Raw genomic sequence first — 24650 nt, 5'->3', positions numbered from 1 at the left:
GAACTGTAGCCTGCCAGGCTCCTCTGTCCATAGAATTCTCGAGGTAAGAATACTGGAGTGGGTTGTCATTCCCTTCTCCAGGGAATCTTCCTGACCCAGGGATTGAATGCAGGTCTCCTGCATTGCAGGCAGATTCTTTACCATCTGAGCCACCAGGGAAGCTCCAAGAAGGTCAAGTGTGGTGAGAGGCTTCACTAAAGGTTTTCTACCAGTTCTAGAGAGTGTGAGAAAGGGTGTCAGGGAGCGGTAGATGGTAGATGGAACAGGGATTAATGTGCAGAGGATAAGGAATGACCCGAATTTGGGGGCTGAGGACACACACCAGGGATAAAGGCCTAAGGAGATTAGTCCTCATGGTCTCAGAGCAGGGAGTGGTGTGGAGGCTCTGGTGGGGGTCTTGCAAGGAGCATACAGAAATGACAGGCTTATTGGATCAGAGCACAAATAAAGGGCAACAGAAGGAGTTGAAATTCATGTGGCTCTAAAGGGACTATGGAGAGCCTCACAGCTTGGGAGGGAAACCAGAACATGTGGTGAATATTCTGAGACCTGCTGGAGCGGGCTACCACACCAGAAACGGGGGTGCCAGGGCTCATGCACTGAAGCCCTGGGCATATGAACTAGGGTCATGGGCTGGGTGTTAACTCTAAATCGGTTTGGCTCTGAGAAGATGCTATGAGGCAGGACAAAATAAGAAAGACTGTACATTTGCAGAACGTATTTGACAATGTGTGTGGAGGCTTCCCTGGTGGCTCAGATGGTGAAGAGTCTGCCTGCAATGCAAGAGACCTAGGTTCGACCCCTGGGTCAGGAAGGTCCCCTGGAGAAGGGAATGGCTATCCACTCCAGTATTCTTGTCTGGAGAATTCCATGGACAGAGGAGCCTGGCGGGTTATCCAGTCCATGGGGTCGCAAAGAGTCGGACTTGACTGAGCAACTGACACTTTGGAGGTGGAATCTTGTTCACTTGGTTGGAGGCAACAGAATTCTAGAAAACTTTCTGTCCTGGGTCTATCTCACCTGGGTTAACCTGGGTTCTATTTTTTTCTCACAGTGTATTTGTTTTTGCACAGGAAGCAACGGGAGTTCTGGTGGTCTCAGCCGTACCAGCCTTACAAACACCTCAGATCCACCATCTGTGAGTATGCTGACACCTCAAATCCAGCGTTTGCCTCATGGGGAAGCCAGCTCCGTCTCTTCCAGGACTGGCTTCCTGCCCAAAGGAGGATCTTTAAACGTCCCCATGCCCCAAATGGCCTCCTGGCAGCCATCTGAAATCCTACCGTAAACATTCATTCCTTGGGATTTAGAAGACTTTTCAGTTTTCAGTTCGTGAAAAATGCAAATGTCCTTGTGTTGTGACACTTTCAGGGTTCACTCCCCAGCTTGAAGTCCCCTGAGGTGTCTATGGCTAGTCCATGCATTGTACATCTACTGGCAAGCAAGGCTTCGTGGTGGTGTAGCGCGTGTGCCTTTGACAAGTAAACATGGGACTGAATTACTGTTCGATGAGTGTAGTTTGTTCACTACACAGTATTTTCAAATGGCAGTGGGGCAATGGTCAGCAAAGGCATCCACGGTGGCAAACGCTTGTGAACGACTTACTGCCTTAATGAGGGATGTTAGCTTGTAGAGTGCAGCTAGACCCTACTGATCAAGGCCCTTCCGATATGCTCCCTGGCAGCAGTTACAGAAGGGGAAGAGGCACCCCAAGGAGGGAGAAGGGCATAGACGTAGACTTGCCCATAGAGAATTCTCACCCTCTTTATTTCTCAGTTCTCTAAGCCAAAAATTCCCATTTTTTTTTCTCTTGAAAACATGACAACTATAAAGACATTTTTTGGGAAATAAATTCTTAGAATTCCTTTACACTGGCAATAGTTTCATACTACCTTCCAGTTATGGAACCGTATTTGACATGATTATAGTAACAGCTGCAGTACTACCTTTTATCTTTTTTCTCTAATGTAACATTTTATGAGAAACATTTGTCATGATATCATCTTCATGGTGATATTCTAGTTATTTCCCCTGTGCTTTGAAAAAAATTTTGTTTACCAAACCAGATTGAAGGACTTCTTTAACTCATTTTCCTATTTTGTTTCTCAAAGGCATATGAAAAGTCTAACTCAGCTTTAATCAGTATCTGGTAACCAGTAGGACCACTTGTTAACATTTAATTTGCTTGCACAGGCTATGTGCCACTTCTGTTAGACTTTTGCAAAGTCCATCTTGAAAAGAGTTTGCAGCTCTGTATTATTATCCTCACATATTTCTGAGTCCAAGAACCCAAGGTATGGAGCCCACTGACTTAAAGGATCATTTCTCGCAGAGATGTTTTTGATGGAGGACAGCACTATCTGAACTATCAAGTCATTTCTTTTTAGTTTTTGGAGATGATGTTACAAATAAATATTTCTAAATATGAAATATCAAAATGAAACATTATTTCATATAATTCTGTTCTGCTTGAAAGTTACTATAGGAAAAAAAATCTTAGGTAAAGATACTGATTCAGAAGGTGTACACAACTTTATTACTCAAGAGTTATTGAAAAATTCCAAGCATATGTTAGTTTATAGACAGTTACTAAAGAGTTATTTACTGAAGATTCACTGTAGTTGTCATCTGTTTCCCTCCCTCCTTTCTCTCTCTTCCTTCCATCTTTTCTTCCTCTTTCTCTCTTCCTTTCTCTTTCTTCTTTTCATTCAAGGTTTGAGTTCTAAAAATATAATGAATCAATAATAAGTGCCTTAATTCAAAATGAGTAGAATGCAACTCTTGCAGAGTTTATTAGGATAGAAGGGAGTAGGATTTGCCAGAAGCAAACAGATTCCGTTTCCAGCAAGGCTCACGAATGTATTGGTTTCTATAGGATATTCACTTAGCATTTTGTTACTAAGTCTCCACTGAATTTTTAGAGAATAATTTTGGCACTTCACTTTTATTAATGTGGGTAAATTCATCTGATAAATTATAGCATAAAATATTGTGCTTTCTCTCTCCCCCCCCCCCCGCCCCCCGGCTTCAATCATCTGTACCCAGCGATTTCTATGGAAGAAGGTAGGAAACAGTATTTGTGGGGAAAAAAGCTTCATTTCCAAAGCCACCTAGAAAATTCCTGTAGCTTTCTTAATTCACTTCAATTCAGCTGTTTAATAAGCTCTTTCTGTGTGCCTAATAGTGTACTAATACCCTAATTTATAAAAAGATGTCAGTCAAAAGAAAACATATGCAGTGTTTGGGTTACACTGTAAAGAGTTTTGAGTTGAACAATTTTGAAAGTTATATTCTTTTATTCTCATATATATATATATCCCAACTAAAGGTAAAAATAGTTAATCTTATTGAGCACTTACCATGTGTATGAGCTTTTCCTGCATTATCTCAATCTTATCCTACACAGTATGTATTGTTACTACCCTCATTTATAGATAGAAAATGGAGGCTTAGAGGTAAAATCATTTGTCCAGCATTCAAAAGCCTATGCTTTTATAATTTTAACCATGTGATGTCCTGTAGCCTCCCATAACATATATATTTTTTCATTTAGTACAATAGAGTCCTTTTTATCTGTCTGAGTGAGTGATTGCTGTAAGAATAACATGATATACGGTGGTCTGAGTTTCATTGCCATAGCCTATACATAGGGGATTTTTGCAGAGAAGGCAATGGCAACCCACTCCAGTACTCTTGCCTGGAAAATCTCATGGACGGAGGAGCCTGGTGGGCTGCAGTCCATGGGGTTGCTGAGGGTCGGACACGACTGAGCAACTTCACTTTCACTTTTCACTTTCCTGCATTGGAGAAGGAAATGGCAACCCACTCCAGTGTTCTTGCCTGGAGAATCCCAGGGATGCAGGAGCCTGGTGGGCTGGTGTCTGTGGGGTCCCACAGAGTTGGACATGACTGAATGACTTAGCAGGGGATTTTTGTTGTGATAGTAACACATTTAATTTCATTTTTTCCCTGTCTATGCTTGCTCTTTTATAGATGATGACATGAAGATTGATGAGAAATGTGTGGAAGCAGGTAGCATTTCTTGATAGATTTACTACTAGGAGAGATACAAAGCAGCTCAACTATAGATTTTCTGAAGCAGTCAGTCAAAGGACCCATGGACCTTTTTCTCTGGAAGAAATGTGTAAAATAAGCCCCCACCCCAGCATTTTCCTGTGGTTCTGACACTCAGAAGGGAAGCACAGCTGGAAGGATGTCTCCATGCTCCAGACCAACCTTTTAGAAAGTGTTCTAGAAAGCACTTTTTGGAAACAATCACAGAAATACACAGTAATGCTCTAGTGTTACATTCAGTAACATTCAGGAGAAATTCTAGAATCCACATGCTCTTTGTGAAATACTATGGAATACTGAGATATCAAAATTTTAAAAGCAAAATATCCAGTTATTGTTTGATATCATCTTCTGGTAGATTCTAGTACAGATCAATAGTCACGGGTTCCAAATTTCTGAGAGATATATTAAAACTTTTCACATTTCTATCCTTACACTTTTTGGAAATTGGGAAAAGATGTTTCAAATTTAGTGGCAAAACTAAGATTGACTCAAGAATCACTAGGATTTTGTTGGAAGACTAAATGGAGAGTCTTTAGTCTGATAAGTGAGTGTGTCTTGGCTTTACAGGTTAATCTAGTTTTAGAAATTAAAGAATGACATGAAATGTTTAAATACTGAGTATTTCAAAGATTTACATGTATTTCCCAGAACAACTACAGAATAATGTTGACATATTTATTCTACCAAGTATACATCCTGGGTGAGTGGTTTTAACTAGCAGTAATATTCATTTCCTTTCTATAATTTTAATGAAAAGTTTTTATTAGGTTAACCAGTCACATCTTTCAAGTTCAAAAAACTAGGAAAATATATTCAGTAAAATTCCCTCTCTCTTCCTGTTTCCCTACTCAGTTTTCTTTCTTGAGGCAATAAATGCTCTGTTTCTTTGGCATCCCTCCAGACATATTCTGTGCAATGATGTACGTTTTTTCCTCCTCTCCCACACACCTCATTCTCACCTCTTTTTAAAACACAAATGCATGTACTCTTTGATGGTATGCTATATACACTGTTCTGTTCCTGTTTTTTTTTACTTAAAATTGTATCTTTGGAGATGATTCCATCATAATACATAAAGAGCCTCCTCATATTTTTTTAAACAGCTTATTGATTAGGTAAGTTGTTGTGCATTTATATAATCACTTACTGGTAGACATTTGAATTATGTCTAATATTTTCTATTATAAACAATTTCATACATGAGTAGACCATAGATGTAGCATCACCAGATTCAAGGATGTATTAGTAATATTGCTATATATTTCAAATTGCTCTGCATATAAATTCTAGCTTCTCAATGCTTAATGTCTCTTTAAAACACTAACAATAATCATTTTAACTGATGAGGCATTATCTCAGGTATTTTTCAGTCACCTAAACAACCCTAACCTGTCAAGCTATTTGTCTGCTTCTTCCCCTCATCCTGCTCCCTTTGCTTATGGACCTCCAAAGCTTCAGGCAGGCCTCTAGCAGCAAAGCTGTGTACCATCCAACCAGATATTGGAGTTTACCATGACATTCCACCTTTCCCTTCCCTCTGAGTCTCTTTTTGATCTTATTTATCCTTTTCTATCTTATGATTTTATTTATTTTAAGCTCCTGCTTGTATCCCTTCTTGTCATCACAGCCCAGCTGCGTATATATCTCATTTAAAGCTTTATTGCCACAGACACACCCCTGAGTTGGCCTTGGTTTAGGAAAAGCATTTTAAAAGTGTTGTGTGTGCAGAAACACAGGGTCAGGGAATTAGACTGTTGAACTATAGACTTGCTATGGATAGTAACATAACTACACTTCTGTTTTGCCTCATGGAAAAACGACAGATGAAGAAACATTTGAATCTGGTAAGTAAGATGTGAATATTTGGTACTGGTTTATAAATGTGTTATCCAAATTTTGGTATACGTTAAACACTTTTTAAGGATGTGAAGAAATACGTCAGCGGTATGGTTGTGAGATATTGTAAACTTCACCTTAAGAGGCGCTGTTCATTAGGGACATTTTGGAACCCTCTGGGAGCACTGTTTTGGTTTTCATATTGATTGGGGGGCACTACTGGCCTTCAACTGCTGGGAGTTGGGGATGCCAGTTGAGCTGCCAAGTGTGGGACCATCCTACACCAACTCCTGAATGGACAAAACTCATTACAAATCTGAGTAAGTAATTCTTTAATACACAATAGTGATGTAAGGTTTCACAAGATGTAACATGAAAAGCTCATTGGTTTAGAAGAGTGTCATTATGGAGACAGATATTTATACAGAATAAAGACATTTATTTTGCAAGTGTTGAATAATTTATTCCACACATTCTGTCTAATCTATATTGATAGAAAATACACTGAAAAGTGAGGTATTTATACTAAATCAATTCTTTTCTTTTTCTTTAACATGTTATTGTCATTATTGATGACACATGGTTTCATCCAGTATCTGGTCCTCAAAGTACTGTTGACCTCGTTAGTAAAAAAAAATAAATCCCACAGAGTATTTAGGCACTGGCAACCTTTGGGAGCGTGTTAACCTTACTCACCCTCTTCTAGTGTATGATGTCTCATTTTCTTCACTTCATCAGTCTATAATTACTTTGGCATACATTACATCTACTTCATTTATGTCAAGTTCCCCCTTTCCCATATACACAAATGAATCTAATCTGTTACTATTTATCAGAACATGTTTTTTTTCTAATGTCCACTTGTTACTTTGTTCCTGTATTTTTCTCTACTTCATATTAGGACTATTTTCTGATCTTCTTACTTCCTTTAAAGCCAGGCTTCTTCAGTATAGGTAGGTGTAAGCATCATAAGAGTACCAGAGTGGGTTGCCATTTCCTTCTCTAGGGGATCTTCCCTACCCAGGGATCGAACCTGGGTCTCCTGCATTGCAGGCAGATTCTTTACCAACTGAGCCACTAGGGAAGCCCTCAATATAGACAGGTATAGGCATCTAATAGTTTCTCTTGTTTAATAGAGAAGTCATTCCCAAAATATATACTTTTTTAAAATACAGACTTTTAAAATATAAATCGCTTCCTTTTACTTTCTTTATATTCCAGTTAGAGCATTGCACAACCCATTCCAGTATTCTTGCCTGGAGAATCCCACGGACAGAGGAGCCTGGCAGGCTATAGTCCTTAGGATCTCAAAGAGTTGGACACGGCTGAAGTGACAGCACACACGCATGCAGAGCATTGCACTGGTTTTTAAAAGTTATATGTGTTAGATTATATCTATGGATTTCACTTTATAAGAGTAGAGAGATTGCTGTATATATATTAGTTATAAAAGAGATAGCATTGAGGCAGATGGAGCTGGGAAACTACTCACCTAAATTCTCCGAAATTATTTACCATTTATATTCTTTCTAAATTTCCTGTTTTCAATTAGATAATTGGCCTGTTAGGGGTGATTTAATGATCTACACTTGGTTCAGTGTTTGGGATTGGTTTAATGCTTAATTCCTCTGGATTATAGTCATCCTTCTTTGTTCTGTTCAACTGGTCATTTTGCTGGAGACACTCTGCATGCCAAAGTTGCAGCTTAGGCTTAGAGGTACTTGAGACATCTGTGAGAGGAAAGGCAGTGTTGCAGTGGTCAAAGCCATGGACTGGAGGCAGAATGTCCAAGCGTGAATTCTGGCCCATTACTCACTAACTGGGAGGCTCCTCTGTCACTTAACCTCTCTGCCCGTCAGGTTATTGTTGTTATTGTTCAGTAGCTAAGTCATGTCCAACTCTTTGCGACCCCATGGACTGTAGCATGTCAGGCTCCTCTGTCCTCCACTATCTCCAAAAGTTTGCTCAGATTCATGTCCATTGAGTTGGTGATGCCATCTAACTATCTCATCCTCTGTTGCCCTCTTCTCCTTTTGCCTTCCATCTTTCCAGGCATCAAGGTCTTTTCTAATAAGTTGGCTCTTCACATCAAGTGGCCAAAGTATTGGAGTTTCAGCTTTGGCAACAGTCCTTCCAACTGTTTAGGACTGATTTCCTTTAGGATTGACTGATTTGATCTCCTTTCAATCCAAGGGACTCTCAAGAGTCTTCTCCAACACCAAGGCTCAAAAGCATTAATTCTTTGGCACTCAGCCTTCTTTATGGTCCAACTCTCACATCTGTACCATGACTACTGAAAAACCATAGTTTTGACTAGATGGACCTTTGTCAGTAAAGTAATGTCTCTGCTTTTTAATATGCTGTCATAGTTTTTCTTCCAAGGAGCAAGTATCTTTTAATTTCATGGTTGCAGTCACTGTCTGCAGTGATTTTGGAGCCCAAGAAAATAAAATCTGTCACTGCTTACACTTTTTCCCTATTTGCCATGAAGTGATGGGACTGGATGCCATGATCTTAGTTTTTTAAATGTTGAGTTTTAAGCTAGTTTTTCACTCTCCACTTTCACCCTCATCAAGAAACTCTTTAGTTTTTCATTTTGTGGCATTAGAGTGGTAACATCTATATATCTGAGGTTGTTGATATTTCTCCCAGCAATCTTGATTCCAGCTTGTGATTCATCCAGCCCAGCATTTCACATGATGTACTCTGCATATAAGTTAAATAAGCAGGGTGACAATATACAGCTTTGACATACTCCTTTCCCAATTTTGAACCAGTCCATTGTTCCATGTCTGGTTCTAACTGTTGCTTCTTGACCCACATTATAGGTTTCTCAAGAGACAGGTAAGGTGATCTGGTATTCCCATCTCTTTAAGAATTTTCCACAGTTTATCCTTCAGGTGCCCCATGTCTAAAGTGGGAAAAATTATATATATAAAACATGCTTAGAACATAAGTGCATGAGGGTTAGCCAGCATTATTACAAAGAAATATAGGGGCAGTCAGCAGTTCGTTCTCTGATAGAACTACAGAGGAAAGCGTGCAGCTGCCCTTAGTTACGGTAGAGCGCTCCTTCTGGACTCCTCATGGTTGAAAGCATGAGAACTCTCAAGTACATTCTGAATCCTCCTCACTTAGGAGCTCAATTAAGGAACAATTGGCTTGAGGCTGGCATTTTTTTCTAAGATGCTCAATTCTGTTCCTTGAGCACTTAACGGGCAGTTAAGTTTCTTAAGTTTTATCCCCAACTTGTCTCTGAATGAAGTATGATGTGACCTCTTTGAATACCTCTGGATGGTATAGTCTAATTAGGAATTCAATTTACATACACACACTCTCTCTCTCTCTCCCCGCTACCAAAAACAAACAAACAAAAACAGGGATGATAGATGTTTCAAGACATCTAGAAAACAAAGAAAAGAGTATGCTCTGTGTTTAGTTACACCTATCTTCAAGGGGCCAACTGGAGGTGGAATATGTAACTGGGCCTGGGATGGGTAAGGAATGAGGATGGTGTGGCTCAAGGCTGCCAGTGCCCCTTCCACCACTTCCTCCACATCACAGGGTTGCAGGCAGATGGCCTCTGGCAGAGACAGGGAGAGAAGGCTCACATTAGTTGACTTCCTATAATTTCTCTCTTTCAATCCCCATCTGTGCCAGCCGGGTAGAGGGAAGTCTGCATGGATAGAGGGCCTTTGAGGAGAGTTGAGATAAGCAGCTTTCAGGAAGTTAGAGTCTGCTGGGCAGCAGACACAGGTCCAGTGAGTTTCTGAGTCTAGTTTGTGTGCTGTTCATCTTGCCCAGCTTACAACTCTCTCTAAGGGTAACACGAATGCCTCACTTGTGTCATTTGTTTGTTATTTGTCTTCAGTTTGCCAACTTGATCTCCTCAAAGGCTTAACTTTTTCATGTCTGTTTCTTAACTTACCAAAATATCCAGAGGAACTTTCAGAAGGTAACTATTCATTTTTATGTCCTTGGTATACCAAATAGAGCTGTTTGAGATCTTTCAAACATGCCTCAACATGAATACTTCACTGGAAGTGTTTTAAGATATGATATTTTAAGGATGAAATCAATGACGAGACATTCAATGTCATAGAAAATATATTTAAATGAACAATGAAAGTACTCTTATGACTATATCCCTAAGTAAACATTTTCTTTTAAACTTATTGCCAATTTTCAGTTAGAAAAATGTGCTTTCTTACCAGAAGATGGAGTTGATACTTGTGTGTTTTCTTTATATTTTAAAATGTGTGTTTAAACACAAAAGTTAAGAAAGATTTATGTCATTTCATTCTATGAATAAATGCTCTTTCTATATTATTTCAATGATCAGAACAGAGTTGTATAAGTGAAAAGGAATACGTTAGTAAGAAGTAATTTCAAATGACAGTTTTATAACATTTTTCCCCATAGTTTTCGATAATTTTTCTGAGACCCCAGTGGAAGCAGAGACAGAAGTTTAAAATAGCTCTAGATGTTACTACTAGGCACAGTTTTCCACTCTTTTGTCTCTCAGAGTCAGAAAGAATTTGCATCTATAAAGCAAATACTAATTTTCTACAGAATGAACCATTTTATAAGGGAAAAAATAACAACCCATTTCTAACAAAGAAATTAATTATTGGGTCTACAGAACGCCATATCTAGGAGTTAAAGCCAAAACCAGTTTGTATGTTTCTTTTTTAAAAAATCAGTTTTCCTTGGGAACATTTAAAAATGTATACCCAAATATGTGTTTTCACTATGACTCAGTATTTCTTATAATTTTAAAGAAGCCTATAATAGATTTTTGTTCCAACTATACTAGACAGAATATATGCAGTGTGTTGCTAAATTTCTGGAGCATGTCTCTATATAGTTTAGTGCATGTGATAAAATGGAAAGTGCTTGGGACAGTTTTCAATAAGCTGCCAAGGACAAATTCAGCTGTGCTGCCATCTACTGAAATAGTGTCGCTTGAAGATTTAAAGATTTATTTATTTAAAGATTTATTTCATGTACCTCTTCTAAGTAAACTTCTCTTTCTCCTTCACATATTCTGTTCCTGCCATTTGCTGTGTTCCAGACAAGGAGGAATTTGTTGGCTATGGTCAGAAGTTCTATATTGGTAGGTAATGATTAATAACAGGTGGCTCTTTGTCACTTGCTAAGTTATATTCATACCATAATGGATAAGCCTGGCTCTTCTGAAAGCTTCTTTTGCTGATGGGTGTTCTCAAACTATTTTCTCTGTTTTTGTTTTTTTTTTTTAATTAGTCAGTGGCCCCATTTTTTAATTTTAAAAGCTCCCAGATGATTCCAGTATGCAGCCAGGCCTAGGGACCAACATTCTGCTTTCCAGACCCTGCAGCCTTTCTGTTGCTTCCTATCTTCTACCTTCAGACACACATAGTCAACTCTTTCCGGGACTTCCCTGGAGGTCCCTCGGTTAAGACTCTGCCCTTCCCCTGTAGGGGGTCATGTGTTCCATCCCTGTTCCGAGAACTAACTGCTATTGCTACTGCTACTGCTAAGTCGCTTCAGTCGTGTCCGACTCTGTGCGATCCCATAGACGGCAGCCCACCAGGCTTCCCCGTCCCTAGGACCCTCCAGGCAAGGACACTGGAGTGGGTTGCCATTTCCATCTCCAATGCATGAAAGTGAAAAGTGAAAGTGAAGTCGCTCAGTCGTGTCCGACTCCTAGCGACCCCATGGACTGCAGCCCACCAGGCTCCTCCGTCCATGGGATTTTCCAGGCAAGAGTACTGGAGTGGGGTGCCATTGCCTTCTCCGAGGAGAACTAAGGTCCCACATAAAAAAATAAAATGAACTCTTTCGAATCACAGTCGCCGCCTGTTTCTCCAGGCCAGACGCAGGAAGCGAGTTCCCCTGCCCTGGATCTCACTGTCCCTCCGTTTCCACCCTGGCAGCGGGTTTCCGCCGCAGCATGCGCTTGTGCCGCCGCAGGGCCCACCGAAGCCAGCTGCGCGCCCAGGGGTGCAGCGCCAGGAGCTGCGCCGGCGCGGTGGGCGCCCCGTACGAGGAGGTGGTGAGATACCAGCGACGCCCCACGGACAAGCACCGCCTCATCGTGCTCGTGGGTATGTCCCGAGGGCAGTCTCCCCATCCCCGGCGAGGTTCCCCTGCCTTCAGTAGTCTTGCATTGGGTGTAGTAGTAAAAGTAGGACTCTGTGAGCCTGCATATTTTAAAAAAAAAAGACGAAACCGTTTTTTTAATGTGTGTTTATAAATATAACGTTATTAATTATACTTTTAATGTCTACAGTTGAATGTGGTATGTCAAGGTGTATATGAATCTGTGTAACAACAAGGTGTGATATGATGAGGTCATAACTTAAGATTTTTTTTTTGTCCTGTTTCGAATTTCTTTTATTTTTATTTCTTTTTAATTTTTTTTTAAATTTTATTTTTAAACTTTACATAATTGTATTAGTTTTGCCAAATATCGAAATGAATCCGCCACAGGTATATATGTGTTCCCCATCCTGAACCCTCCTCCCTCCTCCCTCCCCATACCATCCCTCTGGGTCGTCCCAGTGCACTAGCCCCAAGCATCCAGTATCGTGCATCGAACCTGGACTGGTATCTTGTTTCAAACATGATATTTTACATGTTTCAATGCCATTCTCCCAAATCTTCCCACCCTCTCCCTCTCCCACAGAGTCCATAAGATTGTTCTATACATCAGTGCTTTTAGAAGCATGGATGAGATGTTTCCCATCCCCCCCCCACCCCCCCACCACATCATTAGTCTATATTAGGAATAAAAATGCTTAAGATCCATTTCCCTAAAAAGTGTGTAACTGTCTCCTTTAGGAGAGTTTCTAAAACACTTCTGGGCTGTATCTTTGTTGATAAAGAACAGGGCAAATATAGCGCTGGGATGACCTGCATTGTGACCCAGATGTCTACAAAGCTGGTCCCTGCCATAGGAGTTGTTCAGTCACTCAGTTGTGTCCACCTCTTTGTGACCTCATGGACTGCAGCACGCCAGGTTTCCCTGTCTTTCACCAACTCCTGGAGCTTGCTCAAACTCACGTCCATTGAATCAGTGATGCCATCCCACCATCTCTTTCTCTGTGGTCCCCTTCTCCTCCTGCCTTCAGTAGTAGTAACTTACTCTTACTGCCATCTTCTCTGTGTATTCCAGTTGTGGTGAAGGCAGGCCCCTTTGAAGCAGAACAACATACCTCACAGCCAGGACCAGCTACAGAATTTTCAGGACACAGCAAAATAAAAATCCTTTTTTTTTTTTGAATCCCTTATTCAAAAATGAAGACTATATATGTGGCAAAAGAAGAGCATCAAGCCAAGTGCAGCAGCTAAGTGTGGGCTTGTGGCTTGCACAGTTGGAAGCCAGCCCTGCCTTCACTTGCACATGGGGGTGTTGACTTCTCCACTTGTGGTCAGGGATGTGTCCCTGCATTCTATCATTGTGGAAGCCGGTTTCTGGGTTGTGCTTCATGGGAACTTCATGGGAAGAGGAAAGGCAGCGTGTCTCAAATGATCTGACACGAGGCTAGAGACTTCTCAGAGTAGCCAACATTAGGCAAAGTGTTCCGGGGTGCCACATTCCTGCAATTCCCTACTTCTTTTCTGAAAGTGGGGGTTACTCCACAGGTCATCAGGTGGAGAAGTGTGGGTTACTCCATCAGGGAAATTCCCAAGAATTTTCCAGTTATTTCAATTCATGAGAATGGAAGTTATGTTATTTTCCCTGCAAAAACATGTGCTCTCAAGTGTCTTCAGGGAAAGGATCAAAGTGATGGTTTTACCACATACCTCTGCTTATCCACTTCTAATAATTTCCATATGTGATGTTTTGTTTAGGACCTTCTGGTGTTGGAGTAAATGAACTGAGAAGACAACTTATTGAACTTAATCCTAACCGTTTTCAAAGTGCCGTGCCACGTATGTTTATCTTTCATAGTGGTTCATACTGGAGTAAGATTTTCTTTTTACAGATGCAAAAAGATTTTCAGATGTACTGATCCCAACTATGTTATACCATCTTTGTTGTAAGAATGTAAGACACAGATAGTCCTCAGCATTTCTAACTAAGCTTATTTTAATAGAGGAAATTGACTTACTAGCATGTAGCTAGCTAGCTAGGCTTTTGAAAAGTGACTCTTTTTTTCCATTGCTTAGCAATCATATGCATAACCTTTTAGGAAAACTAAATATTTAATAATAATGGCTAGCATTCATTCAATATTTACAATCCTCCTGGCAGTGTGCTTGGCTCTTTGAATGCTTTATCATATTTTTTATTTTAATATATGAACTGCTGCTGCTGCTAAGTCACTTCAGTCGTGTCTGACTCTGTGCGACCCCGTAGACGGCAGCCCACCAGGCTCCGCCGTCCCTGGAATTCTCCAGGCAAGAACACTGGAGTGGGTTGCCATTTCCTTCTCCAATGCATGAAAGTGAAAAGTGAAAGTGAAGTCGCTCAGTCTTGTCCGACTCTTTGCGACCCCATGGACTGCAGCCTACCAGGCTTCTCTGTCCATAGGATTTTCCAGACAAAAGTACTGGAGTGGGGTGCCATTGCCTTCTCCATAATATATGCACATATAATTTTAAATCAACTATACACAGGCAAGCCTGGTGTGCTGCAGTTCATGGGGTCTCAAAGAGTTGGACACAACTTAGAGACTGAACAAGAACAATAACTATTATACCATCCAAGGTGAAGGAGCATGTGGATGTGGGTGCTTCCCCTTTACCTCAGGGCAAGAGAGAAGAAGTTAGGAAAACCACTTAAAGAGCCTAATATGTGTTTTGTGCTATTTGGGAGACACAGAAGACTGGAATCAGAATTATATCTGAAATATCTAAAGCATGAGAGTTTAGAAGAGTGGCCAAAGGCTGTTTGGGCAGGTAGCTGCCATTTTAGAGTCTATCACTGCAAAAGAGTTGTGATTTTTTTTTTTTCCCCAAAGACCAGATCTGGGTGGATAATGTGGAAGAAAGTCTGCCTGGGGTTGTCTTGGTTCCTGCCCAAGAGGAAGATCAAACGTGAAGCCCCGGTTACCTGAGGGTGTGGAAGAAGTCACAAATGACTAGGTGGAATAGAGATGGATTTGAGATACCCAGTAGTGGTGGTAGAGGGGTAGGCTTTGCAAAATAGTCCACTGAATCCTCTGGGAGATTAAGAGCCAGATTTAAACATCTGCTAAGTCTAAAAGGGGAGAAGGCAATGGCACCCTACTCCAGTACTCTTGCCTGGAAAATCCCACGGGCAGAGGAGCCTGGTAGGCTGCAGTCCATGGGGTCGCAAAGAGTCGGACAAGACTGAGCGACTTCACTTTCACTTTTCACTTTCATGCATTGGAGAAGGAAATGGCAACCCACTCCGGTGTTCTTGCCTGGAGAATCCCAGGGACGGGGGAGCCTGGTGGGCTGCCGTCTATGGGGTCACACAGAGTCGGACACGACTGAAGTGACTTAGCAGCAGCAGCAGCAGCAAGTCTAAAAAGAGCCATGAGAAGCCAGCATCAGCATCAATTAAATAAGAGTTTTCCTGCCCTGCTTGTTCCTCCTCTCTCTCTGCACTTAGGCTTGGAGAGTTATAAAACTGGAGGAGGAGCAGCAGGAATGCAATGAAAGGGAAGAGAAGAGAATCAAGCTCCCTTTCCTGATTTCTGACTTCTCTGATGTCAGGCTTCCCTTGGTGTAGCAAGTCTGAGCCAGCTGTGGGGAGAAGAAGCCTGAAATATAAATAAAGTTCATAATTTTGAGTATTACATGGAAACAGAGTTTTAATTATTGAGACGGAGTTTCAGGCATAAATAATATTGAACCTTTCTTAAAAAACAAACAAACAAACAAATCTAAGAGTAATCAGACGAATTTGAGAATTCTATCCAGGGCCAAACAAATGAACTTGTTTTATGATCACATCCTATAAGTTGTGCTTTCCAAGTACTGTTTACCTATGTAAGAATGGGCACTACAAAGCAAAAACTAATAAAGAAATCACCACTTACAATAACCTGGATAAAAATAAAATGCCCACAAAATGTAGAATTGTATGTTGTCTGGATAACCATCATTCAAAATGGGAATATGTTGCCCATACTTTGCTCTTTAAATTGAGTGAACAGTTTTAAGCTCAGAATGAACGCCTCAAGTTATGCACCAATTCACAGACCTTAGCCTACCATATATAACATAGTAGGATAGAAGCCAAGGAGAAGGGCTGATCTTAGGCTGATAGTAATATAATTTTCTATCACCTGAGAACTAGATTTTTTTTCAGTACAAAGGTATAGGAGGGTAGCATAACTGTAGGAACTCTGAGGATCTAAAGAGAGGCTTGAATAAAGAAAAAAATTTTGGTTTTTGAACTTCTTGAAATGTTCAGTTAATTCAGTTCAGTCGCTCAGTCATGTCCGACTCTTTGCAACCCAATGGACTGCAGCACGCCAGGCCTCCTTGTCCATTGCCAACTCCCAGACTTTACTCAAATTGACATCCATTGAGTCGGTGATGCCATCCAACCATCTCATCCTGTTGTCCCCTTCTCTTCCTGCCTTCAATCTTTCCCAGAATCAGGGTCTTTTCAAATGAGTCAGTTCTTCGCATCAAGTGGCCAAAGTATTGTATCTTGAAACGTTGGGAACTCCTTTTATCATTTAGGGTCTATTTCAAGTTCCTTTTTGGTTATTTCCATGTGTTGGTATCATCAGATGTTGATCTATTTCATCTTTAAACTTTATCAAATGTAAATACAAATTTTTTATGAATAAGGAGAATTTATTGTAATGCAGGTTAGGGAACCAGCAGCTTTATAGTTTATACAGGTCACAGAGCTGGAACCATGTCTTATTCATCTTTGTGTTCTAAGAAATTAACATGATAGCTGGAATATAGGCACTCAGTATATGCTAGTTGAATAAATGGGTAAGCAGACAAGAATCACTTTTAGGTAGTCAGTGAACTCCTTGTTCTATACTAGGTACTATTTAGGTTGAAGATCTATGAACAAAGTGGTTGTATCAAAGAATCAGATTGAATCTAGACTCTACCAATCTTTTCTTTCTGGAGATCCCTAAAACTGATCACCAGCTTACTTGGATGTTAATGCATCTGAGCAAGACTACAGAGTGTCAGGGGCTTTATTTCAAATCTGACAGAATCTGCTGTGGTAGAAGAGATTAGTTTGGGAGTCAGGACACCTAGGTGCTTGTTTACAACTTTGTTTTTCATTAATTTTATTCACATGAGCAAGTTAGTTACTCTCTAAAATCTTTAGTTACTTATCAGTAAACTACAAATAACAGCATTTCACCTAGCTAGGAATATGAAGGATGAAATGAGATCTTGGGAGATGCATTATCTAAACATAAGATATTGCTGGTTTTGCTACCTGAGGGCCTTTAGGCACCTTGTGTGTGCGTGCTCAGTCACTAAGTCATGTCTGACTCTTTGTGACCCCATGGACAATAGCCCACCAGGCTTTTCTGTCCATGGGATATTCCAGTTAAGAATACTGGAGTAGGTTGACATTTCCTCTTCCAGGGGATCTTCCCAACTCAGGGACTGAGCCCATGTCTCCTGTGTCTCCTGCATTGCAGGTGGATTCTTTACCATTGAGCCACCTGGGAAGCCCTTAGGCACCATAGGGCTCACATATAACTTACCACTTCCTGTCCTGAAGTAACAGCAAGAGTTCCTTTAGAGCCTCTTTATCTTGGTTTAAATACGATACATTCTGGTCTAGTCTACACCACAAACACTTAACAAAGGCTTATGATTAGCTCATTTTGATATGGGAACTTCTACTTTCTTATCACCAATCAGGCTCCCTTTTTTGTTCTAGCATTTGATCTATCTGCTTATGTATTAATTATTTTGATCATCTTTATCCAAATGTATATGGGTAATAAGTCCAAACATTTTGTAGATTCTAAAGTCTTTTAAAAATTCCCTATTTTGACAGATACTACTCGTTCCAAAAAGAGTTATGAAATGGATGGTCGTGAGTATCACTATGTGTCAAAGGAAACATTTGAAAGCCTCATGTACAGTCACAGGTAAGCTAGACATTCAGAATCTGATTCTCCCCTCTCATTGTTTTATACTTAAAATAGATCTCTTATTTTCATGCTTTGTCCAAAACTTCTGGGATACATTTTTTTTATTCTGAAAAATTAAGAAAATGTATACTGATTTACTAGTACACTAACTCATTGAGTTTGGAGAAGGAGCTGAACTGAGTTGCAAATTTCAGAGAATTTGGAGTACTTAAGTCTTAGATCTCCTAATATGTATTTTTCCTGTTGAATATCCACTAATTCATTTATCAAGATCCACATATTTTACTCTCTTCTGTTGGAATTTATCTCTATGTTATTGCTAATAATATTTTACCTGTACAAACAGTTCTTGTTTTCTTTATCTCACCCTTGCAGAATGCTCGAGTATGGTGAGTACAAAGGCCACTTGTATGGCACCAGTGTGGATGCGGTTCAAGCAGTCCTTGATGATGGAAAGATCTGTGTTATGGACCTAGAGCCTCAGGTGGGTCTATGGTGGAATATTTCCCATCTCCCCAAAGTAATGAATGCATGTCATCCATTTTTTGCACATGCTTTAAGCTGTAGTTGAGCCACTTTATTCTGTTAGGATAAGACTACTTCCCATATATAAGGACCAGGATGTTACTTGAAAAATCAATTGTCATTATTTTGTCCTTTTAGTTGGAGGGAAAAAAAATCTAGTTTCTCAGACCTGTCCCCCACCCCCCCCAAAAAAAAAACCAACAGCAACAACAGAAAATAAAATAAAAAATTTAAAAAAACAAAAAAACAAAGCGAAAAGCCCCCAGAAATGAGCAGACAGCCATAAAGAAAACTGAGGATCTTTAAAAAAAAAAAACAACTGAGAATCTTGCTTTGCCTTTGGTTACAAAGGCATCAAGGTAACTTCTTGTGGAGGGAATAAAATGTTGCTTTATGCAAGGAGATGAGGTTCCCATGTTATCATATCAATAGCTGTCTCCCTGAGACCATGTGTGGAATAGAGCAGGAGTGAGTGAGTTAAAGTGAGATACAGAACATACAATGTGTTGTCGAAATTTTTATAAACCTTGTGTTTATGTTTTCTGTCAGTTCAGTTCAGTTCAGTTGCTCAGTCGTGTCCGACTCTGCAACCCCATGAATCGCAGCACGCCAGGCCTCCCTGTCCATCACCAACTCCATGTTTTCTGTAGTCATGTAAAAATATTACCTTGTATGCTAATCAGAGGACGAGAGAGTTGTTCTCGCTTGGGCTGAAGCTGTGGTCAGCACGAAGATGTCAGGGGAAAGAGAAGTGAGGGAGCTGACTGGCCTTGGGAGTCTGTCTTTGTCTTTTGCCCGTGAGATCAGGTGTAGAATCCTATTCTCAGGTTTCAATAACGGTGTCATGGCTAGTAAGAGGAAGAGCCAGGATTTCAACTTAATTTTGATTCCAGAACTCCATCTCTTAATTATTAAAATGTTTTTTAGAGTTGAGGACTTGGGAGCACATGAGAATATACTCTGGCTAAAAATAACTGCTAATTTCTGGTCTTAGAAATTTTGAGAACATTCATGTTGACTCTAGAAAATTAGGACTTATGTTTTTAGATCCTCAATTTAATATTCTCTTGAGATATTTCAGCTACTAGGGCTTCTTTTTTTCTCATTTTCTTTTTCATTATTGTTTTCCCCAAACTTTACTTCTTATTTTGTAGAGCTGATTAACAATGTTGTGGTAGTTTCAGATGGACAACGAAGGCACTCAGCCATACATATACATGTAAGGACTTCTGTTTTAAATGTGCATTTAATTTTTCTGTGTAGGGTATTCAAGTGGCTCGAACCCAAGAACTGAAGCCCTATGTCATATTTATAAAGCCATCTAACATGAGTTGTATGAAACGATCTCGGAAAAATGCCAAGATTATTACAGACTACTTTGTGGACATGAAGTTCAAGGTAAGATACAGAGGAGATAGATGAGTATATTGTTTTTTTTCCCCAGTCAAAAAAATTACTGTATTATTCCACAGTATCCCTATGTTAAGGAATGTAATTTTTGTTTCTAATGATTACTACCCTTATGAATTATCCTTATTGAATATCATTTATAGATATTAAAATAAAGTTTAATAACTACTCTTATTTTTCTTCTCTTTTTGGGTCTAGCTTTAAAAGGCCCTCAAGTCACAATTTGCAAAACCACACAGAAATTGCGTGTGTGTACTTAAAATGGATTATTTATTTTGCAAAATATTTGAATTTACTTTAAAATACATACAGATGGCTAACACATGAAAAGATGGTCAACATTACTCATTATCAGAGAAATGCAAATCAAAACCACAATGAGGTACCATTTCACGCCAGTCAGAATGGCTGCTATCCAAAAGTCTACAAGCAATAAATGCTGGAGAGGGTGTGGAGAAAAGGGAACCCTCTTACACTGTTGGTGGGAATGCAAACTAGTACAGCCACTATGGAGAACAGTGAGGACAGTGTGGAACAGTTTTCCTTAAAAAACTGGAAATAGAACTGCCATATGACCCAGCAATACCACTGCTGGGCATACACACCTAGGAAACCAGAATTGAGACACATGTATCCCAGTGTTCATCGCAGCACTGTTTATAATAGCCAGGACATGGAAGCAACCTAGATGTCCATCAGCAGATGAATGGATAAGAAAGCTGTGGTACATATACACAATGGAGTATTACTCAGCCATTAAAAAGAATACATTTGAATCAGTTCTAATGAGGTGGATGAAACTGGAGCCTATTATACAGAGTGAAGTAAGCCAGAAAGAAAAACACCAATACAGTATACTAACGCATATATATGGAATTTAGAAAGATGGTAACGATAACCCTATATAAGAGACAGCAAAAGAGACACAGATGTATAGAACAGTCTTTTGGACTCTATGGGAGAGGGCAAGCGTGGGATGATTTGGGAGAATGGCATTGACACATATATGTTATCATATGTGAAATGGATCACCAGTCCAGGTTTGATGCATGAGACAGGGTGCTTGGGGGTGGTGCACTGGGATGACCCTGAGGGATGGGACGGGGAGGGAGGTGGGAGAGGGGTTCAGGATGGGGAACACATGTACCTCTGTGGTGGATTCATGTCAATGTATGGCAAAACCACTTCAATATAGTAAAGTAACTAGCCTCCGATTAAAATAAATAAATTTATATTAAAAAAAAGTAAACCTGAAAAAAATAAAATACTCTAATCGATTATATCATCTATTACATGAGATCTCTTTATAAATATATTAAAATATAAAAGATGTTTATTAATAATTATAGTAATAATAGAGGGGCCAGGCCAGGTGGGATTAATCAGTGATTTTTCCATAAATATATGTATATTTTTAATTAAATATACTTTAAATATTTTGAGTCATAACATACATTCAGTAAGGTGTATAAATCTTAAGTGTACAGTTCAAAGAATTTTTTATAGTGTGTATACACCCAGGTAACCATCATCTAGATCAAGACATTATATCCACTTGTGTGTGCATGCACACGCGTGCATGTGTGTGTGTATGTGGTGGGGTAAAAAGTATATAACATAAAACAAGACTTACCGTCTTACCCATTTTAAGTGTACAGTTAAGTAATGTTAATTCTGTTCATATTGTGAAGCAGATCTCCAGAACTTTTTAATCTTGTAAAACAAAATAAATATATGGATTACTTCATGAATTTGCATGTCATCCTTGAGTAGGGGCCATGCTAATCTCTACATCATTCCAATGTTAGTATATGTGTTGCTGAAGTGGGCATGAGGTATCTTTGTATTATCCTTTACCTCTCGTTATTTTTATCTTCGTTATTTTTTCAAAGGCTACTATATGGAAGTTTGATTCTCCAGTTTGCATTTCAAACAGTGGAGTCTATGGATATATTCTCTGAGTCTTAATTAAATTCTGTTCTCAGTTTTATGGCAATCTGAAAAGTTAACAAAATTGTTTCTAGGTCTTGTGTATGGTCACCTTGTAAAGGAGTACTGCCACAAGATCTCAGTGCCCATATTTATATTTGTATTTGTGACAAGTTGTACTAATTATTGTAGACAAATAAGAAAATAATAGCAATGAATTTAATGTATTATCGCCAAGTGAAGGCCAAATGATCTTGACTAAATGAAGTTTTCACAGCAGTAGAAATGCTCAAAATTCTCCAAGCCAGGCTTCAGCAATATGTGAACCGTGAACTTCCTGATGTTCAAGCTGGTTTTAGAAAAGGCAGAGGAACCAGAGATCAAATTGCCAACATCCACTGGATCATAGAAAAAGCAAGAGAGTTCCAGAAAAACATCTATTTCTGCTTTCTTGACTATGCCAAAGCCTTTGACTGTGGGGATCACAATAAACTGTGGACAATTCTGAAAGAGATGGGAATACTAGACCACCTGATCTGCCTCTTGAGAAATTTGTATGCAGGTCAGGAAGCAACAGTTAGAATTGGACATGGAACAACAGACTGGTTCCAAATAGGAAAAGGAGTTCGTCAAGGCTGTATATTGTCACCCTGTTTATTTAACTTATATGCAGAGTACATCATGAGAAACGCTGGACTGGAAGAAACACAAACTGGAATCAAGATTGCCAGAAGAAATATCAATAACCTCAGATATGCAGATGACACCACCCTTATGGCAGAAAGTGAAGTGGAACTAAAAAGCCTCTTGCTGAAAGTGAAAGTGGAGAGTGAAAAAGTTGGCTTAAAGCTCAACATTCAGAAAACTAAGATCATGGCATCCGGTCCCACCACTTCATGGGAAATAGATGGGGAAACAGTGGAAACAGTGTCAGACTTTATTTTTCTGGGCTCCAAAATCACTACAGATGGTGACTGCAGCCATGAAATTAAAAGACGCTCGCTCCTTGGAAGGAAAGTTATGTCCAACCTAGATAGCATATTCAAAAGCAGTGACATTACTTTGCCAACAAAGGTTCGTCTAGTCAAGGTTATGGTTTTTCCTGTGGTCATGTATGGATGTGAGAGTTGGACTGTGAAGAAGGCTGAGCGCTGAAGAATTGATGCTTTTGAACTGTGGTGTTGGAGAAGACTCTTGAGAGTCCCTTGGACTGCAAGGAGATCCAACCAGTCCATTCTGAAGGAGATCAGCCCTGGGATTTCTTTGGAAGGAATGATGCTAAAGTGGAAACTCCGGTACTTTGGCCACCTCATGTGAAGGGTTGACTCATTGGAAAAGACTGTGATGCTGGGAGGGATTGGGGGCAGGAGGAGAAGGGGACGACAGAGGATGAAATGGCTGGACGGCATCACTGACTCGATGGACGTGAGTCTGAGTGAACTCCAGGAGTTGGTGATGGACAGGGAGGCCTGGCGTGGTGCGATTCATGGGGTCGCAGAGTCAGACACGACTGAATGATCTGATCTGATCTGATAAGTGAAGTCAGTCATCATGAAGAGTAATTTAGAAATGCCTCATTTGAAGACCCATGTCATAGCATCATGTTCAAAGTGGCCATTTGTGTCTACAAAATAATGTCATTCTTATCAGATTAATGTTCATTTGAAATTTATGTTTAATTTTTATTTATATTTAACTGATAAAATTTCTTTGGTTTTATGTTGTATGGGGTTTGAGAACTCCAAGTGTTTAGATAATAGAATAAGATAATTTAAGTCCAAATAGGAAGTTGAGAGGATTGGTTGTCTACAAACTATTAACTCAACTTTATGAAAACTTGATCTGGGAAAAATTAAGTAAGACTAAACACAAAAACATAAGTTTTGTGGTTTAGAGTGGAGAACATTTACATGACCTGTTTTTATAAACAGATACAGTTCTGAGTATAACAACATAACTGCCTATTATTTCTATTCATCTCATTAAGTTTGCTATTTGTATTTTTCTATTTTTCCTAAAGGATGAAGATCTACAAGAGATGGAGGATTTAGCCCAAAAAATGGAGACTCAGTTTGGCCAGTTTTTTGACCATGTGATTGTGAATGACAACTTGGAAGAGGCATGTGCCCAGTTGCTGTCTGCAGTTCAGAAGGCTCAGGAGGAGTCTCAGTGGGTACCAGCAACATGGGTTTCCTCTGATACAAAATCTTAAAGAGGCCTTCTGCTTAATACTGGAGTTTTAACAATGTTCACCTGTTCACTAGTGCTGGAAAAACAGCTATAATCTAAAACATCAGTGTCATATTTGCTCTATTATAATATGTGCAGCTGCAAAAGTGCTGCAGTTTGTTCATCTTATGTGAAAGAAATTTGTGTGGTTATGTAGAGTTATCTGTTTGGATTTCAGGGGGAAAAAATGTTTTCCTTTACCTTATATGCAGCAGTTGGTAGAGAACAATGTTAAGTCACAGAGTATGAGGACCTTTCATAGATTTCACGTGGCCTTTGTGTGATTCAGATAAAAAAGAGCTTTCCTAAATAAAATACGTTGTATTTAATTTCAGAAACTGTATTTTACCTTATGAAACTTGTTTTATAAACATGGATTTTTCAAAAAGTATGCAGTTTACCTGCAAGAAGGAAGGATTAATATACAAATCACCTCTAACACCAAAACTTACAGAAACAGCACTGCTCTCATTTTACACATTAAGCTACAAAGAAAAATTCTTCTTCTGATCAGGGCTGTAGCAATCATTAATTTTCCTAAAAGCCAGTATCTACATTTATGCCTAAATTAGGAAAGAGCAATGAAGAAAACAA

General features: G+C 39.5%; 1 protein-coding gene and 2 non-coding genes across 3 annotated transcripts in view; 1 reads left to right on the top strand and 2 right to left on the bottom strand.

Annotated features, from left to right (window-relative positions):
- The window catches only part of MPP4 (MAGUK p55 scaffold protein 4), a 51235-nt gene extending 26885 nt beyond the window's left edge, over positions 1-24350 (top strand). The window contains exons 11-22 of the mRNA XM_070770222.1: positions 1074-1138; positions 3046-3063; positions 3994-4032; positions 5901-5921; positions 9854-9868; positions 10988-11029; positions 11832-12002; positions 13753-13833; positions 17867-17960; positions 18339-18447; positions 19752-19886; positions 23848-24350. Coding sequence (XP_070626323.1) covers positions 1074-1138; positions 3046-3063; positions 3994-4032; positions 5901-5921; positions 9854-9868; positions 10988-11029; positions 11832-12002; positions 13753-13833; positions 17867-17960; positions 18339-18447; positions 19752-19886; positions 23848-24039 — 982 coding nt within the window. The 3' untranslated portion in view covers positions 24040-24350. The remainder of the gene's footprint in view (positions 1-1073; positions 1139-3045; positions 3064-3993; positions 4033-5900; positions 5922-9853; positions 9869-10987; positions 11030-11831; positions 12003-13752; positions 13834-17866; positions 17961-18338; positions 18448-19751; positions 19887-23847) is intronic.
- Positions 6926-6997, bottom strand: TRNAC-GCA (transfer RNA cysteine (anticodon GCA)). The gene has a single exon. It is a non-coding gene; the product is annotated as a tRNA-Cys (tRNA).
- On the bottom strand, positions 21627-21730 carry LOC139179065 (U6 spliceosomal RNA). Its single transcript, XR_011563472.1, has one exon. It is a non-coding gene; the product is annotated as a U6 spliceosomal RNA (small nuclear RNA).
- Positions 24351-24650: the final 300 nt, after the last annotated feature.

The sequence above is a fragment of the Bos indicus genome, chromosome 2, assembly GCF_029378745.1.
Source record: "Bos indicus isolate NIAB-ARS_2022 breed Sahiwal x Tharparkar chromosome 2, NIAB-ARS_B.indTharparkar_mat_pri_1.0, whole genome shotgun sequence".
NCBI lineage: Eukaryota > Metazoa > Chordata > Mammalia > Artiodactyla > Bovidae > Bos > Bos indicus.
Note: the sequence above shows the minus strand (reverse complement) of the source record. Positions and strands in the feature narration are given on the sequence as shown.